The 18,416-nt window shown below is 43.8% G+C and overlaps 2 protein-coding genes across 4 annotated transcripts in view; one reads left to right on the forward strand and one right to left on the reverse strand.

Annotated features, from left to right (window-relative positions):
- The window catches only part of TMEM59 (transmembrane protein 59), a 36,247-nt gene extending 35,678 nt beyond the window's left edge, over positions 1 to 569 (reverse strand). For 2 of the 3 annotated variants that reach the window (XR_008846593.1, XM_056532158.1), the window contains exon 1: positions 371 to 565. Coding sequence is in view for 2 of the 3 variants with exons in the window: in XM_056532158.1 (XP_056388133.1) it covers positions 371 to 517 (147 nt within the window). In the remaining variant the exon portion in view is untranslated. Of the gene's footprint in view, positions 1 to 370 lie in introns of all 3 variants that reach the window. The other variant, XM_056532159.1, reaches the window with a different exon arrangement.
- Positions 570 to 590: 21 nt separating this feature from the next.
- On the forward strand, positions 591 to 16,605 carry TCEANC2 (transcription elongation factor A N-terminal and central domain containing 2). Its single transcript, XM_056532160.1, has 5 exons — positions 591 to 767; positions 2,693 to 2,809; positions 10,128 to 10,152; positions 12,890 to 13,083; positions 15,702 to 16,605. Exons 1-5 carry the CDS (start codon positions 669 to 671, stop codon positions 15,888 to 15,890), a joined length of 624 nt encoding a protein of 207 aa, XP_056388135.1. The 5' UTR covers positions 591 to 668; the 3' UTR covers positions 15,891 to 16,605.
- Positions 16,606 to 18,416: the final 1,811 nt, after the last annotated feature.

Genomic DNA, 18,416 nt, shown 5'->3' on the forward strand with positions numbered 1-18,416 from the left:
CTGCAATGTCTATATAATTACAGGTTGGAGGACATTGCCAAAGGAAGATAGGGATAACTTGCTATCATGATGGGAGTTGTAGTACTGCAATGTCTATATAATTACAGGTTGGAGGACATTGCCAAAGGAAGATAGGGATAACTTGCTGTCATGATGGGAGTTGTAGTTTTGCACATGTTGAGGAACACAGAGGTTCAGACGATGGGGGAGAAGTTTTCTAGGCGATATAAGATTAATAAGCATAATAGTGCGGCTGTAATGACTGAGAACAGAACAGTAGCAGCCATTGGGGAGTGTTGGTGTCAGTACAGACTGTGCGGCCCCTGCTGTGTGTACAGGACGCGGTAGGTGGGGCGGGCGGTGCTCTTACCTCCGGGTAGGTGTGCAGGGGGTAGGTGCCCTCACATACATGGTGACAGGACGAGCTGTCCCCCAGGGCGGTGTCCAGGGACCCCCGAACCCCCAGACCGCAGCACAGCAACAGAGCCACACCGCAAAACATCCGTGTGGCCGCCATCTTGCTCCTCCTAACTACAGATCTCCCGAGTCAACATCCAGGGGTATGACGTCATCCGTCCCCGCCCTTTGTGTACAGACGTCATCACTGCGCGACGTAGTGTCGTACGGAATGGGATAGGAGTGTACGGAAGAGGGGTGAGTACAGCAGCATGGACAGGTTCGTCATCAGGAACCCCAAATCGCACAAGATCCAGGATAACAAAGGAAAACCGAAGAGCAAGGGGCAGGCCACCCTGCACTCCCTGAAGGTGAGCCTGGGATAATGCTAGGGCAACACAGGGACTTGTCATACCACAACAGATAGGGCAAGGGATGCTGGGACTTGTAGTTTTATGACAGGTGATATACTTAGACTTGTAGTTACTCAGTGGTTGCATGAGTAAAGGTAGCGTGTAGTTGCATAAGTAAATATACATTGGTATGCTGGGACTTGTAGTTCCCTGGTAGTTTCATGGGTTAAGGCAGTGTTTTCCAGCCAGGGTGCCTCCAGCTGTTGCAAAACTACAACACCCAGCATTCTTCTGTACACATGCATGCTCGGTTCGGCAAAGATCCTGCTTTTCCCCAACATCATCTGTTGGGGGGAGATTCAAGAGGCCCTCATATATTAACCCAGTGTTTCCCAACCAGGGTGCCTCCAGCTGTTGCAAAACTACAACTCCCAGCATGCACGGACAGACGTTGGCTGTCCGTGCATGCTGGGAGTTGTAGTTTTACAACAGCTGGAGGCACCCTGGTTGGGAAACACTGGGTTAAGGTAATGGGGTGTTCTGGGACTTGTAGTTCTATAACAGCTAACATGCAGGGACTTGTAGTTATATAACAGCTAACATGCAGGGACTTGTAGTTATATAACAGCTAACATGCAGGGACTTGTAGTTATATAACAGCTAACATGCTGGGACTTGTAGTTATATAACAGCTGACATGCTGGGACTTGTAGTTATATAACAGCTGACATGCTGGGACTTGTAGTTATATAACAGCTGACATGCTGGGACTTGTAGTTATATAACAGCTGACATGCAGGGACTTGTAGTTATATAACAGCTGACATGCAGGGACTTGTAGTTATATAACAGCTGACATGCAGGGACTTGTAGTTATATAACAGCTGACATGCTGGGACTTGTAGTTATATAACAGCTGACATGCAGGGACTTGTAGTTATATAACAGCTGACATGCAGGGACTTGTAGTTATATAACAGCTGACATGCTGGGACTTGTAGTTATATAACAGCTGACATGCAGGGACTTGTAGTTATATAACAGCTGACATGCTGGGACTTGTAGTTATATAACAGCTGACATGCAGGGACTTGTAGTTATATAACAGCTGACATGCAGGGACTTGTAGTTATATAACAGCTGACATGCAGGGACTTGTAGTTATATAACAGCTGACATGCTGGGACTTGTAGTTATATAACAGCTGACATGCTGGGACTTGTAGTTATATAACAGCTGACATGCTGGGACTTGTAGTTATATAACAGCTGACATGCTGGGACTTGTAGTTATATAACAGCTAACATGCTGGGACTTGTAGTTATATAACAGCTAACATGCTGGGACTTGTAGTTATATAACAGCTAACATGCTGGGACTTGTAGTTATATAACAGCTAACATGCTGGGACTTGTAGTTATATAACAGCTAACATGCTGGGACTTGTAGTTCTCTGGTAGCTTCATGGGTAAAGGTACTGTGGCATACTGGGACTTGTGGTTTAAAAACAGGTTACATGCTAAACATGCTGAGTCTTGTAGTTCTATACAGATAACCTGCTGGAACTTTATTTAACCAGTAATGACATAGGTAAAGGTACTGTGGGGTGCTTTGACTTGTAGTTCAATGACAGGGAGCATGCTGGGACTTTAAGTTTTGTAACCAGTAGTATGCTAGGACCCGTAGCACTGATGGTCCTCCAGCGCTGAATGAGGCTTTCAGGTATGGGCTATAGCAGTGTTCTTTAAACTGTGGACCTCCAGATGTTGCTAAACTACAATTGGCTGGCCGGGCATGGTGGGAATTGTAGTTTTGCAACATCTGGAGGTCCACAGTTTGGAGCCCATTGGTGTATACCCTGTACAGTAGACGTCTGTATTGTTCTATATTACTGCCCCTGTACCAACTCCCTGTTAAGGTTCTTTCTTTTCTTCCTCATGTAGAGAGTTGTGGTTCTGGAAGACATAAAGAGATGGAAATGTATCCTGGAGCTGCCCAACCAAACGACGGAGAACCTGACCGACGCCTTGTCACAGCTAAAGAAGAAAATCCCATCGGAGGTGAAAGGTATAACTTTATAATCTACTCAGTACCCCTGGTACTGGTTCTCTGTCTTTTCTGTACCCCTGGTACTAGGTCCAATTTGGCTTAAGGCTTGTACTGGCCAGGAGAGCGTCTTATCAGGTGTGGAAAAAATACATGCACACAAGATGCCGTCTAAGTACGCTCTGTTTTACTATTTGCCAACGTTCATATATATATACCATGTTGCTTAATAGTTACAAGTCAGCAGAACACAAGAACAGGATGTACGTGCACAACAGTTAGGAATCAGCAGTTGAGAAAACGAGAAGTACGATACGAGCCTTGCGGTTACAAACGGCAGAATCAAGATATATCATACAAGATTACAGAATTAAGATACACATCATACAACATTACAGATCTGTATTATTCTATCAAGACTCTTGTACCCTTCAATCCCCTCTTAAAACCAGTTGTCACTTTAGACAACTTGGTTTTTCTTGTTTTCTATTTTCTTTTGAAAAGTCTTTATGTAGGCAGTATAGCCTTCTGCCGAGTGACGGTGAAGTAGAGGGACTTGGGTGTCTGATGAGGTGGAGAGGAGGATTTTAGTATCTGCAGCAGGTCTTGGCTTGCAGCGTTTCATACATAAGAAAATAAGTTTTATTGATACATATACTATAAGGGCAATGACAGTAATGTGTATTATGAGCTGCAGAACGCCCCCTATCCATCCTCCTACGCCCTTGAGCCAGGTAGCGGGATTCAATATTGAAAAGGTATCCCCCCACCACTTATCCCTGTTGATTTCATTGTCTTTGGCATATTTGTCCCTCAATTTTTGTATGTTCTCAAGCTGGTGGTGCATCTGAATTGTTCCTGAAGTGTCTATGTAATGGCAACAAGTAGGACCTATGATTTGACACATCCCTCCTTGAGCTGCTGTGAGATAGTCCAAGACTATTGCGTGTTGGTTAGTCACTATCATCAGTTGATTTTGCACGGACACAGAGGTATTAGTAATTTCTAAAATGTCATATATTTGGTCGTCGAGGTAGTTAGTGGCTTCGACTAACTTATCCCATATTTGCATCACCATTGGATATATAAAAATGGTGCTAAAAAGCTTGTTGGTTATTCCCATTTGTACAACATGTGGCCTACCGTTTTCCCTTTCTTTGTTATCTGCTGCTCTTCGGTATAACATATGTTTAGGAGCTGCTCTCATGTCAATGTCGTCGTTGGATATGACAAAGGTGGAGGGGGTAAGTCTAGCTAGGGTGCATGTGCCTTTGACCCCTACCGGCAACCACTTGTAGGCTTCCCTACCACATACCCAATAGATGTCTCGTGGGAGCTCCCAGAAAGAGGAATGTTGATTGATAAGTTTATTAACTATGTCAATGAGTCTAGAGGCATTTGTTAAGTAACACCAGGAAGGTATCTGCCCTAATCTACCGCAGTAGCCCACATCTGGGTTATTACATATTGGATCAGTAAGTTGGTGTCATTGCATGGTTGGTGTCCTGTTATATTATAGCAGTCTACGTCTTGAGTAGCCTGAGTAATGAGGGTGTTATTTGGCCACCTTGGGTCATGTAAGTACCTTTCTATCTGGCTGGGCTTAAGAAGATCAGTACTTGCGGATGTCCTGTGAAAACTAACTTTTATCCCTTCCGTGGGGATCTCTCCTAGGTCTAATATATGTGTGACTACTCGAGTTACCCAGGAACCCCCTTTGAAGACCAACATTTGGTGTGGTCCTGGGCCTGGGCTGCTTAAGTTTCCCTGCCACCATGGCTGCCCCACCCATCCTACTATAGGAATACCCACTGAGGTGTTTCAGTTCTTTGCATATGGTGTCTCATTGTCAGCAAGCATGTCAAAACAGTCTCCCTGAAATAATTCATATGAGGGCACAGGGATAGCAAAGTAGGGCATGCTTTGGGCAGACACAGGGGCATGGGTGCATATCCAACAATCCTTTGCAGTGAGGTTTTGTGCTAACATTATATGGTGTTTCAGGAACTTATTGTTTGGGTGTCTCTCTAATTCATTCTGTAGAGTCACCGTGGGGTGTATCAAAGTCAATAAAGTCATTAATGCAAACATCAGGAGACTTAGTTTCTTCAACCATCTGCCAGAACAAGGCCAGGGCATCAGCGGGTACATCTTTCGGTAGGCTTTCAAGGTCAGGGCTGTCTGCCCCCGTTATTACCTCCTTTGGGTGATGTTGAACGAGTTTGATCCGAGAGGCGTGGATCCAAGAAGGGCTGTCTTCAGTGAGAACCGCCGTCCTCTTCACGGCAACAACTGTGGTTGGGGGTCCAAAGGTGAAGTCTCCGGGCTTCTTTCCTTTCGACAGAGTCTTAACCAGGACAGTGTCGCCTTCCTGGAACTGGTGTGTTGGTTCCTGTGGGAGAGAAGGAGAATTACAGACAACATTTTGTTCTACTTTATCAAGGGTTTGGATGAGGTCTGTGACATATTGTTCCCTTATCTGGTCGAGGTCCCCTTCTTCTGTTATAAGTGGTCGTTGGGCCCATGGAGTCGGGAAAGGCCTACCCATGAGAATCTCAAAAAGGGGAGAGTTTTAAAGTCTTATGGGGGGTCTTTCTAATTTCTGAGAGTATGATGGGAAGGACTGGTTTCCACTTCTCAAAGGTGCTCCCTGTGGCCTACTCCGTGGAAATGAGCAATAAAACTGTGGCACTGTGTTGGGGTATGCATGGTTTCCCCTCTTTGTAGATCAATCCTGTTACAGGATTTTTCTGCAATACTGGATAACACCAATCATATTCCTCTTGTTTGGGAACAGAGGACTGAAGAGAGAGAAGAAGTTGTGTGTCTACGAGTGAAGGAGGTGTAAGAACTGGTAACATCAGTGAGACAGGTTGTTGTGTAGCAGACAGTTTGGCGGTGTGGTCTGCTAGAGCATTGCCCTTTGAAATGTGATCAGTCCCACGTGTGTGTGTCCTGCAGTGAATGATGACTGATTGTGATGGTAGGGTAAGTGCATGTAAATGGTGACAGGTTTCTTAGCAAAAAGTGTACAGGCTCTTGTGAGGGCGATGAGTTCTGTAGCTTGTGCGGACTTATAGGGGATGGACTGGGCCTTGAGGACAATGTCAGGTAATTGGACAATAGCATAACCGGCATGGTAAACATTGTAATTGGGGCGTGTACATGACCCATCTACAAAGACTTCTGGAGCATCAGGTATGGGCACTGAAGAGAGGTCGGGTCTGTGTGAGGCGTCAGTGTGGATGACTTGCAAGCAGTCATGTATGTCCGGCATCACATCATCATGAATTTTCAGGCCAACTAGTGTGCAGGGCCATATGTAGGGGAGGCATACACCATTTTCAAGGATGGATTACTGAGGAGAATTGCCTCATATCCAGAGAGCCGTTGTGTTTACATGTGTTGTGTATGTAGGCCTTTAAGGAGAGAGATAACATCATGAGAAGTGTACAAGGCAGTGTCATGTCCTAAAGTGAGGATGGTAGCTTGTTCAACAATCATAGCACAGGCAGCAAGAGCTCGCAGACATGCCGGCATCCCCTGTACGGAGACGGGCATCACCTTTGAGAAAAAAGCACAAGGACGCAGTTTGCCTCCGTGAAATTGTGTCAGCACACCCGCCATGGTTTTACAATTGTCTCGTGCATACATTTGGAAAGGCAAATTGTAATCTGGGAGACCTAGCCCTGGACTTGTCATTAAAAGCTTTGTACATTTATGAGGACCATTTGATTAGATCTGGTTTGCCCGATAGGGTAGCATCTCTATGAGCAGTCGGGAATCCACTGCCTGCAGTAGTTTATCATACCCAAGAAAGATTGCATTTCCTTCTGGGCGTGCGGGGTGACCAGGCCCGCTACAGACTGGACTCTAGACTTGCTCAACTCCATTTTGGCAGAACAAAACCCAGATATTCAACCTGTTCACAACACCATCCTCAAGGCAGGCCTCCTCAGAGAAACTACACAGTAACAAATCATCAACATTTTGGAGGAGAACAGAACCCTGGGGGGTGTGCCATGATTTTATAAAGGCTTGGAGGACAATGCTGAACACAACTGGTGAATCAGCATACCCCTGGGGCATTCTACACCAGGTTAACTGTAGTCCCTCAAAGGAAAAAGCAAAAAGGAGTCTGGTCTCTTTGTCCACTGGGATCGAGAAGAAAGCATTCTTCAGATCGAGGACAGAAAAATGAGTTGCCTGTGCTGGGATTGATGACAACAGTTGGGTGACATCAGGAACTATAGGGGCAATAGACACAATTAGTCTGTTGATGGCTCTCAGGTCTTGTACAAAACAGACAGTACCATTGGGTTTGGAGACAGTATTAATTGGAGTGCAGTAGGGAGAGACAGTATGTTCTAAAACTCTATTGTGTAGGAAATGTTTGATCATAGGGCGGATACCTTTGATTTTTTTTTTTTTTACATGACAAGGGGTACTGTTTTTGGTAGACCGGGAGGATGTCTGGTTTGAGTCCTGCCTTGTATGGTGTACAGTCAATGTGTCCTACATCATGGTCACCATGTGACCAGACAATGGGGTCTACCTCAGGTGGGACTTGGGTCGGGGACATAACAGGATAATGTCCAGCAGGATAGTACCCTGCAGGTGTGACTATGGGTGCGAGGTCAGACGTGACATGTAACCTGGACTGGGATGAAGTGATATGTAATTTGAGTTTACATATGAGGTCTCTTCTCAGGAGATTTACAGGGCATTCAGGTATGATGCGAAAGGAAGGGAAGGTTAAATGGTCACCCTCGGGACATTGTATATACAGGTACTATGAACATACTCAATTTCAAACAGTAGACATATATATACGCATATATACATATATACATATATACATGCACATACACACATATCCCCTGAAAAACAAAATTACTCCAGATCCGAAGAAGAGGAAGAGACTGTCATGCTCCCTGTAAACCCCGCCTTACTCCTCCCAAACCTCTGTGTCACCAGTCACCGCCCCTTTGAGTCTGGCTTCTTGTCTTTCCCCAGTTCTGGTCAGTCACCATGAAACATCTATTATCACATGTGTTACTGACAGTGTTACATAACATCAAGAGACATACAAGAAACATAACATGTAACAATACCGACATTTACAAATACTTAACGTACAACACACAGGGCCCACATTCTCACCAAAGATATATAAATAAAAGTGTACACAGCTCTCTCAAAAATTTGAAAAAATAATTATCTCCAATGCGCATTGTTTATAATCCAGTATACCATTAGCTTGATTGTAAATGCCTAAAGTAATATTTATCAATTAAATAGTGATCAATTTTTATATTTATTTTATCTTCTTGGCCAAATTTCTTCTGTTATTACTCCTGTAATATAATCAGACAATTAATCGCATTTCCTGATACATTTCATTTTTTTTTTGGCATCAACCCTGTGTTACTGTGAAGGCAAGAAATTAATGAAAAATCATCAAATAGTTCAATTTAATACCACGTGAATATATTTTTCTTTTAACACCATTTTCATTACAACACAACAGCTTCACAGGGAAAACATTCACTGGTCATTTGCTATACACTCCTGATTCTATACACCTCACACATATATAACATACTTTATATCATAAGAACCATCCTATAAACGCCATCATATGACCACATACACAGGGCTTTCCAAGCGATTTACCACATCACTCCATTCCATAGCATTGAACACTCATCTTCACTTCATTTATTCCAGCAGTGTCAGCTCTGCTCATCCTACATTCCTCACACTGCTTCACATGCTTTCTCCTTCACAAATCACCTGCTTCTCCACCAAATCGTTGAGTCTCTATTTCTGACAACAATCTCTAATCCTATCAAACAATTTACACAGCCCTGCATCATAACGCCAACATGCTGTGAACCTTTCCCAAAATTCAGTAACAGTTTCACCTAGTTTTTGTTTGCATGCCACAGCAATAGGCAGTGATGATTTTTGTTTGAAAACTTGGTTCCTCTTTTAATTCTCTCCATATACGCTCTCTACCCTTCTCGAGATTACAAATGTAGTTGTTAGAGTGGGGGTCAGGTGGTATTTATCATTGGCCCCCTCCCTTGGGAATGGGCTGGAGTCCTTCATGAATTCTGACCAACCAACTATATCATCTACCCACGGATTCACTAAGTCCCATCTTGTAGGGCTAACTCGGGCCACATAAGCCTTACATGTTTCACCGGGAAGGGGAGGAGGATAGGACTTAGATGATTTGGAACCCATGTTCAGTAATTGGTGCAAAGCCTCAATCTCTGGATTTGGCTGTATTGAACTCTGATGGCTCCGACAATTCCTCTCAACAGATTAGGGATTCTCTGATTTAATTGCACCAATCACTGAGCATGCACGGTATCTCTGAACAAACTGTCACTTGCTTTCACCACATCCCGGGTCAACAAGTTACCTCTAGCCGGGAGGGTGGGGCGTCTTACAGATGTTTTGAGAACCAGCAGATTATTACTATTATTATTATTATTATTATTATTATTATAACAGTTATATGCACCTTATTCTATACATTAAAGCAATGTTAGTATACTCACGTGTCTTCTTAAGCGTAAGGGGAAAAAAAAGGAAGTTACAAGTAAAACACTAAACAGAACTAAACAGAAATACAAGAAGTTTTTTGTAAGCGTTAAGCCAAATTGAAACAAGACAACCACCCTGGATTGTCAAATTACTCTTAGTTCCTCATTTCCCCTGTTCCCTGAACAGAAGGCAAATACTGTAATACTGTGTCCCAGACACGATATGAAAATAACTCTTATACTTACTGGAATCGAGACGTGGCCAGTGCCCCCCGGGTCGACAATACCACACAAGGATATGGTTCTTACCGGTCCGGAGGATGACCCTCTCGATCCCGGACAAGCCCCCAGCTGAAAGGTATAACTTTATAATCTACTCAGTACCCCTGGTACTGGTTCTCTGTCTTTTCTGTACCCCTGGTACTAGGTCCAATTTGGCTTAAGGCTTGTACTGGCCAGGAGAGCGTCTTATCAGGTGTGGAAAAAATACATGCACACAAGATGCCGTCTAAGTACGCTCTGTTTTACTATTTGCCAACGTTCATATATATATACCATGTTGCTTAATAGTTACAAGTCAGCAGAACACAAGAACAGGATGTACGTGCACAACAGTTAGGAATCAGCAGTTGAGAAAACGAGAAGTACGATACGAGCCTTGCGGTTACAAACGGCAGAATCAAGATATATCATACAAGATTACAGAATTAAGATACACATCATACAACATTACAGATCTGTATTATTCTATCAAGACTCTTGTACCCTTCAGGAGGAAGTCATCCGTTCCACAAAAATAGGTAAAAAGGTCCCATATCAGGACTGATTAGTGATTTAGGACCCTGTTCACATTACGCTCAGGATATACATTGGGTTATCTACAAAACAATATGCCAAGGTATACAGCGGGATATTCCCAATGAGCCTATGGTTTGGCATTGAAAACTTGCTAAGGTTTATGCAAAGAAAAATTTTAGGGACCCTTTGTCATGACCCATGACTGATTTAATCCACCATGGTGCCGCTAAGGGTTTATTTAGATCAGTTTTTCCCAACCAGGGTGCCCCCAGCTGTTGCAAAACTACAACTCTCAGCCTGGGAGTTGTAGTTTTGCAACAGCTGGAGGCACCCTGGTTAAGAAACACTGTTGTAGATGGCTCATGACTCCAGCCTGTACAAACCTGGTAGCCCCCTAGCTGATTTCTACAGCTGGGGTCCTTCCACTTATAGCCGAAATGCAGTGATTGACATTAGCGGTGTGGATCGCCTAACTACAGTTTGATCGCAGGGAAGTGATCACAAGTTGAGTCCTTGGGGGGGACTAAAAATGTGTTTGAAAAAAGTTTTTACAAATTTAAATAAACCCTCTCCCATAATAAAAATAAATAAATTAACTCAACTTTCAAATAAAAAGATGTAAGAAAAATAACCACAACCTATTTTTTTATTGCTGCTTGCAGAATTGTCTGAGCTATTAACCCCTTACTAAAATCGTACATAAATGTAGGTCCTGGTATTTAATGCATCAGGACGTAAGTTTACATCGAAGGGGCAATCTGACTATGAAGTGAGCACATATGGTAAAAGTACCAATCTACCCTAATCATCCAACAGAGGCCAAGAGCTTCATATTGGCCTCTGTTCCAGAGATTTTCGTTGTGATATTCTATTTAATTGCTAGATGGAATAGCACAAAGCTCTGCTCTTCCGTAGAGCAGGATGTAGTAATAAGAATATATACCGCAGTGTATTATTAAAGGGGTTAATCAGGATGCAAATGAGTTACTTTCTTTCAAAAACAGCGCAGCACCTGTCCACAGGTTGTGTGTTGTTTTGCAGCTCAGTTCTATTGAAGTGAATAGAGCCAAGTTGTAATACCACACACAAACTGAGTTCAGGTGTGGTGCTGTTTTTATGAGAAATTAGCTCTGTTTTTCTGTTCCCGGATAACCCCATTAACAGGAAGTAGTGCTGGGCGGTATACCGGCTCATACCGAATTTTTTTTTCCTGCACGAGATGAATTTTTCCCATACCGCAATACCGGTTGGGCCCCCCTCCACCTCGAATGAATGAATTATCAGCCACAGCCCGCTGTCCCAACATCGGGGAACCAATCTTATGTGACCCGCGGGCGCTGTTCTGCTTCTCTCTCTCTCCCCCCCCCCCCCCCCAAATGAATTATCAGCCATGCGCTGTCCCCCACATCGGGGAACTACGTTACCCGCAAGCGCTGCTCTCCTCATCCTGCTGTGAGTTGCGGGCCGTCGGCGCTGGAAATCTGTACTGTACTACATATTCCTGTGCCTGGGCTGCAACAAATAAACACAAACTTTAACTCGCCTTCCTACGTTCCCCCGTTGCTTCAGTACCGGCCTCACTCTGGGGATGGGAACGTCACAGAGCCGTCAGCCTATCACGGGCCACGGCGATGTCCCGTCTCAACCAGAGATAGGCATCTCATGAGCGCATTGTCATGTGAGGAGCTGGCACTGGGGGGTAAGAGAGAAGCAGCGCCCACGGGTCACGTGATTGGGGGTGGTGGAAAATATCGTTAAATACCATGGAACCGCCATGACTTATAAAAATAAAAATGACTTATAAAAATTAAAACAGTGATACACATTTTTGGTCATACCGCCCAGCTCTAACAGGAAGGTTTATGTATATATATCTATACACCCATAGCTCTATGGCAGAGGTAAACGTTGAGAAGTCCCTACCTTTTTATTTTTTAAATTATTTAATAAAAATTTTTCCAACAAAACAACACAAATGAACGCAAAACAAAGACACTCCAGAGAACCTCACAACTGCGCCTCTTCACTAGAGATGAGCGAACTTACAGTAAATTCGATTCGTCACGAACTTCTCGGCTCGGCAGTTGATGACTTATCCTGCATAAATTAGTTCAGACTTCAGGTGCTCCGGTGGGCTGGAAAAGATGGATACAGTCCTAGGAAAGAGTCTCCTAGGACTGTATCCACCTTTTCCAGCCCACCGGAGCACCTGAAAGCTGAACTAATTTATGCAGGAAAAGTCATCAACTGCCGAGCCGAGAAGTTCGTGACGAATCGAATTTACTGTAAGTTCGCTCATCTCTACTCTTCACCCATCAGGACAATTGGTATATACAGCTATAGTACAATCATGAAGTCCCCAGAGTAAACAGCCCGACAACAACCAATGACACTCACTCAAACACCCACGGGAACCCTACGTCGCCTCACAGGCACAAAGTGCCACAAAACATGCGGAAAACTTACACGTTCAGCACGACAACCATCCCTACCTTTTATACTGTAAAAACATAGCACATATTACAGGAGCACTTCTGTCTTGCCCCGTGTATCCGGTATTACTTGGCTGGTTTCTGTTTGAATAGGTGTGGCTCTATTTTTGGGGGGAAAAAAAAAAAAAAAAGGTTTTTGTTTTTCTATTCTTTTACAACTTCCTAAACTCCTGCCTCTCTGTGTTCTCCTTTTATGATGATAACAGGGCATCTAGCCTGGACTGAACCATTCTTGCTCCTCTTGCAGGGGAGGCAGTGGAAAACTTGCAGATACACAGTGACCAGAAAGTATCTGAGCTCGCTAAAGAAGTGCACACCCAATGGGAGACGTTTATACGGGAGAAGCGCTGTAAGCCGACCATAGAGGTGAGGTGCGATGCTGCAACTGAGAAACTGCGCGGCAATGCCAGGAGGATGCTTAGTGACATCTTGGGCAATGAGGTAAGAGCCGTACAGCCTGTAGATCGTCCATGCACATTGTGAACCGTGATGCTGTTCGGTGCAGCCTGTAGATAGGAAAATTACAATCCACAAACCAGTGTTTCCCAACCAGTGTGGCTCCAGCTGTTGCAAAACTACAACACCCAGCATGCCCGGACAGCCGAAGGCTGTCCGGGCATGCTGGGAGTTGTAGTTTTGCAACAGCTGGAGGCACACTGGTTGGGAAACACTGATGTAATGGTTTGTAGTAGAAAAAAAAAACAAGGGGCATGCTGGGAGTTGTAGTTTTGCAACAGCTGGAGGCACACTGGTTGGGAAACACTGATGTAATGGTTTGTAGTAGAAAAAAAAAAACAAGGGGCATGCTGGGAGTTGTAGTTTTGCAACAGCTGGAGGCACACTGGTTGGGAAACACTGATGTAATGGTTTGTAGTAGAAAAAAAAAAAACAAGGGGCATGCTGGGAGTTGTAGTTTTGCAACAGCTGGAGGCACACTGGTTGGGAAACACTGATGTAATGGTTTGTAGTAGAAAAAAAAAAAACAAGGGACATGCTGGGAGTTGTAGTTTTGCAACAGCTGGAGGCACACTGGTTGGGAAACACTGATGTTTTGTTTTTTTCTACTGCAAACCATTACTTCAGTGTTTCCCAACCAGTGTGCCTCCAGCTGTTGCTTAACTACAACTCCCAGCATGCTGGTTGGAAAACACTAATGCAATGGTTTGTAGTAGAAAAAAAAAACAAGGGGCATGCTGGGAGTTGTAGTTTTGCAACAGCTGGAGGCACACTGGTTGGGAAACACTGATGGAATGGTTTGTAGTAGAAAAAAAAAACAAGGGGCATGCTGGGAGTTATAGTTTTGCAACAGCTGGAGGCACACTGGTTGGGAAACACTGATGTAATGGTTTGTAGTAGAAAAAACAAAACATCAGTGTTTTCCAACCAGTGTGCCTCCAGCTGTTGCAAAACTATAACTCCCAGCATGACCCTTGTTTTTTTTTTTTCTACTACAAACCATTACAAGGGGCATGCTGGGAGTTATAGTTTTGCAACAGCTGGAGGCACACTGGTTGGGAAACACTGATGTTTTGTTTTTTTCTACTACAAACCATTACATCAGTGTTTCCCAACCAGTGTGCCTCCAGCTGTTGCTTGACTACAACTCCCAGCATGCTGGTTGGGAAACACTGATGCAATGGTTTGTAGTAGAACAAAAAAAACAAGGGGCATGCTGGGAGTTGTCGTTTTGCAACAGTTGGAGGCACACGGATTGGGAAACACTGACCTTGACTTACCTACCCCGCTTCCTTCGTGCCTCCAGTATTGTTCTAGTCCCCATTGTGATCCTCTTCCTGGTCCCGGGCTCAATATGTCACATTGCGTTGGCAGGACACCATTGCTGCCAGTGATTTGCTGAGCGGCACTGCTACACATCAACTAAGGACCAGAGCAACGATACTCGGGGGCACTGCGGGAGGGAATTTCATCTTTTTTTCTTTTTTTTATAAATTAATTCATTTATTTATTTTTTGTCATTTTGACTTTTTTTTATTTTTTAAACATGGTCATGATGGGGTTAAGTAAAAAAAATATATTTCTTACCTTTCCTGCTCCCACGCCGATACTAAACCTATACTAAAATATATAGGTGCTACAAAATTTTTATTTAATTGCAAACACATGAATTTACTAAGGAGACATGGATCCTCTTTAAATCCGACATTTGTGATTAGTCTGCATGACATAGCGTTAAAGGGGGACTCTGGAGGGGAAATTTTTTTTTTTTAAATCAAATGCTGCCAAAAAGTTAAACAGATTTGTAAATTACTTCTATTTAAATCTTAATCCTTCCAGTACTTATCAGCTGCTGTATGCTCCAGAGGAAGTTGTGTAGTTCTTTCCAGTCTGACCACAGTGCTCTCTGCTGACACCTCTGTCTGTGGCAGGAACTGTCTAGAGCAGGAGAGGTTTGCTATGGGGATTTATTCCTGCTCTGGACAGTTCCTGACACGGACAGAGGTGTCAGCAGAGAGCACTGTGGTCAGACTGAAAATAACTACACAACTTCCTCTGTAGTATACAGCAGCTGATAAGTACTGGAAGTGTTAAGATTTTTATTTAGAAGTAATAAACAAATCTGTATACATTTCTATAATCAGTGGATATAAATATATATACAGACAAGGTAAGGCTGCTCACCACTCCTGCGTTTACTGCACGTCCTCGTGCTGCGGACACCGTTACCGCTCCCGGCTCAATAGAAGTCACACAAGAAAACGTCCGGCACTCAGGAAGTTGCAGATAAAACTTATAAATGGCTTTATTCACACGCTGTAAGGCAGGACACAATCTGACGCGTTTCGCAGGCTCAGGTGCTTAGTCGTGTGTGTATATATATATATATATATATATATATATATATATATATATATATATATATATATATATAAAAATGTTAAGATCTGTTCAATGTTCCATTATAAAAATCGTCCGTTAAACGGACGATTTTCAGGGTTTTTATGACGGAACATTGAATGGATCTTTAGAACGGATGAATTCCATGTGTGAAAGCAGCTTAACATGTACCATTTCATGTCTATGGTCTCCTCCTCCATCAGGCTGGTGACTCTTTGGCTGAATGCATTGAACGGGAAGTTTTCCACCAAAGCTCCAGGCTTATCAATGTGCATTATAGAAAGACGGTCCGGGCGTTGGTGTTCGCTTTGAAGCACAAACCGGAGATTCGGGCACAAGTAAAAGATGGACACTTACCTGTCAACCAACTAGTGCAGAGTCATAAGAAGTGACGTCCTGCAGCCATAAGGATGTAACATGGAGACGACAAGGATCCTTCTGGACTCTGCATCATTTACAAGATCATCCGGGGAACATTCTTCACACAGAGCAATCAGAATTTACATTTTTAACATTTCCACGAATCCGCAGCAAAACCATGCTGATGGAACTTTTTAATGGATGTTTATATTGCCAATATATTTTAATTATTTTTTTTACAAAAAAAAAACTAGGAATAAAATGTTTCTTAATAAAAGGGTTGTTTGGTCTTCAAGTGTGAAAGCGATAATAATAAAATGTAAGATGCCTGCTCCCCAATCACACCTAAGACCTTGGAACACTTACAAGTCACATGACATTGGGGATGGAAAATGGCCAGTTGGGCCCAATTTGGACATATCCATTTAGGGGTGTACTAATTTTTGTTGCCAAGGTTTAGACAATGGCTGCGTGTTGCGTTATTTTGAGGGAAAGCAACATTTAAGGGTGCGTTCACACGCTATTTGTTTTTGAGGGTTTTCCGCAGGAATTTACGCTGCGGAAAATCCGACTCAAGCCCCATTGAAGTCAGTAGGGATTGCGGCGGATTTTCCGCAGCGGAAATTGGAAAATCTGCTACGGACAGCTGAGAAGAGCCCGCCCACTTTCAAAAGCGCAGCGGAAAACCCGCAAGAACAAATGGCGTGTGAACGCACCCTTAAAGGGGTACTCTGCCCCTGGCATCTTATCCCCTATCAAAAGGATAGGGGATAAGATGTCAGATCGCCGTGGTCCCTCTACTGGGGACCCCGGGGATCCCCGCTGCGGCACCCCGCCATCATTACTGCACAGAGAGAGGTCGCTCTGTGCGTAATGACGGGAGATACAGGGGAAGGAGCAGCGTGACGTCATGGCTCCGCCCCTCATGACATCACAGCCCGTCCCCTTAATGCAAGTCTATGGCAGGGGGCGTGATGACCGCCACGCCCCCTCCCATAGACTTGTGTTTACGGGGCGGGCCGTGACATAACGAGGCTCCGGCCCCTCTATTGCCCGTCATTAAGTGCAGAGCGATCTCGCTCTGCGCAGTAATAATAGCGGGGTGCTGCAGCGGCGATCCCCGGGGTAGCGGGACCCGGGCGATCTGACATCTTATCCCCTATCCTTTGGATAGGGGATAAGATGTCTAGGGGCGGAGTACCCCTTTAAGGATTACTCCAGTGGAAAACTATATATATAATTTTTTTTTTTTTTTTAAATCAACTGAGGCCAAAAATTTTAACAGTAAATTGTAAATTGCTTCTATTAAAAAATCCTAACCCTTCCAGTACTTATCAGCTGCTGTATGCTCCAGAGGAAGTTGTGTAGTTCCTTTCTGTCTGACCACAGTGCCCTCTGCTGACACCTCTGTCCATGTCAGGAACTGTTCAGAGCAGGAGATGTTTTCTATGGTGATTTGTTCCTGCTCTTGACAGTTCCTGACATGGACAGTGGTGTCAGCAGAGAGCACTGTGGTCAGACAGAGAAGAACTACACAACTTCCTCTGGAGCATACAGCAGCTGATAAGTACTGGAAGGATTAAGATTTTTAAATATAGGTAATTTACAATTCTGGCACCAGTTGATTTAAAAAAAAAAAATGTATTCCACTGGAGTACCCCTTTTAACTACTGTTGAACAGGCTGTGCACTCATTACTTTACATTGTAGCAGTCACATGAATAAAATTATACTAGCTTGTTATAAAAAGAAAATTGGTGAACTCTGTACCAGAGGCTGTAACACATTGTACTGGGCAAAATATAGGTGACTTTAAATAGCCTTCCCAGAGCAGCAATAAGGAAATTCAGATTGCACGCACCCTTGCTGTGTTCTGATGGATCACTAATGCTTGTCGAGGGAGAGATATCAATAAAAACATCACATATAGCTCTCTGATGCTTTATTGGTTGCTCCATCATTTAATGCATTGTTTCCCAGCCAGAGTGCCTCCAGCGGTTGAAAAACTACAACTCCCAGCATGCCCTCACAGCCAAAGGCTGGCTGATGCCAGGACATTTATAGGTAACTAGCTGAGTACCCGACACTGCCCAGTTTTTCCTACCTAATCCTTGTGGGGGGAGGAAAAGCAACAAAGGAGGAAGCTTTTGTCCTAATATCCCTTCCTCAAATCCTGACCACATATCCCGACCTTGTATCCCTACCTCCATATCCTGTCCCCATATCCCATCCTCAGGTGGGGTCGGTTGTGGTAAAGATATTGTAAGCTGAAATTAAGAGGGGTGTGGCTTAGATTGTGGGCGTGTCTTTGTGAGATGGGACATGGCATGCAGGGAGGGTGTGGCTTACCAGCCGGACTGACACATTCACCAGGAGATGCAGAGCCGAGCTTGTAGAGTAAGGCACCAGAAGTCCTATATACTTGCAGGGGACTTAAAACAAAAACCCATCCTTCAAATAAGGGGGTAGGTTAGGGTTAATTTAACTATTTTATAATTTTATTTGACATATAAGTAACATGTGACCAAGTATTATTAAAATATCTCCAGCCGTACGGAA

Source organism: Hyla sarda, chromosome 7 (assembly GCF_029499605.1).
Source record: "Hyla sarda isolate aHylSar1 chromosome 7, aHylSar1.hap1, whole genome shotgun sequence".
Classification (NCBI taxonomy): domain Eukaryota; kingdom Metazoa; phylum Chordata; class Amphibia; order Anura; family Hylidae; genus Hyla; species Hyla sarda.

Excerpts from the sequence above, each read along its gene's own strand:
- TCEANC2 (XM_056532160.1), top strand. The coding sequence starts at position 669 with ATGGACAGGTTCGTCATCAGGAACCCCAAATCGCACAAGATCCAGGAT. Across the intron at positions 768-2,692 it reads CCACCCTGCACTCCCTGAAG|AGAGTTGTGGTTCTGGAAGA; the intron begins GTGAGCCTGGGA and ends TTCCTCATGTAG. Across the intron at positions 10,153-12,889 it reads CATCCGTTCCACAAAAATAG|GGGAGGCAGTGGAAAACTTG; the intron begins GTAAAAAGGTCC and ends CTCCTCTTGCAG.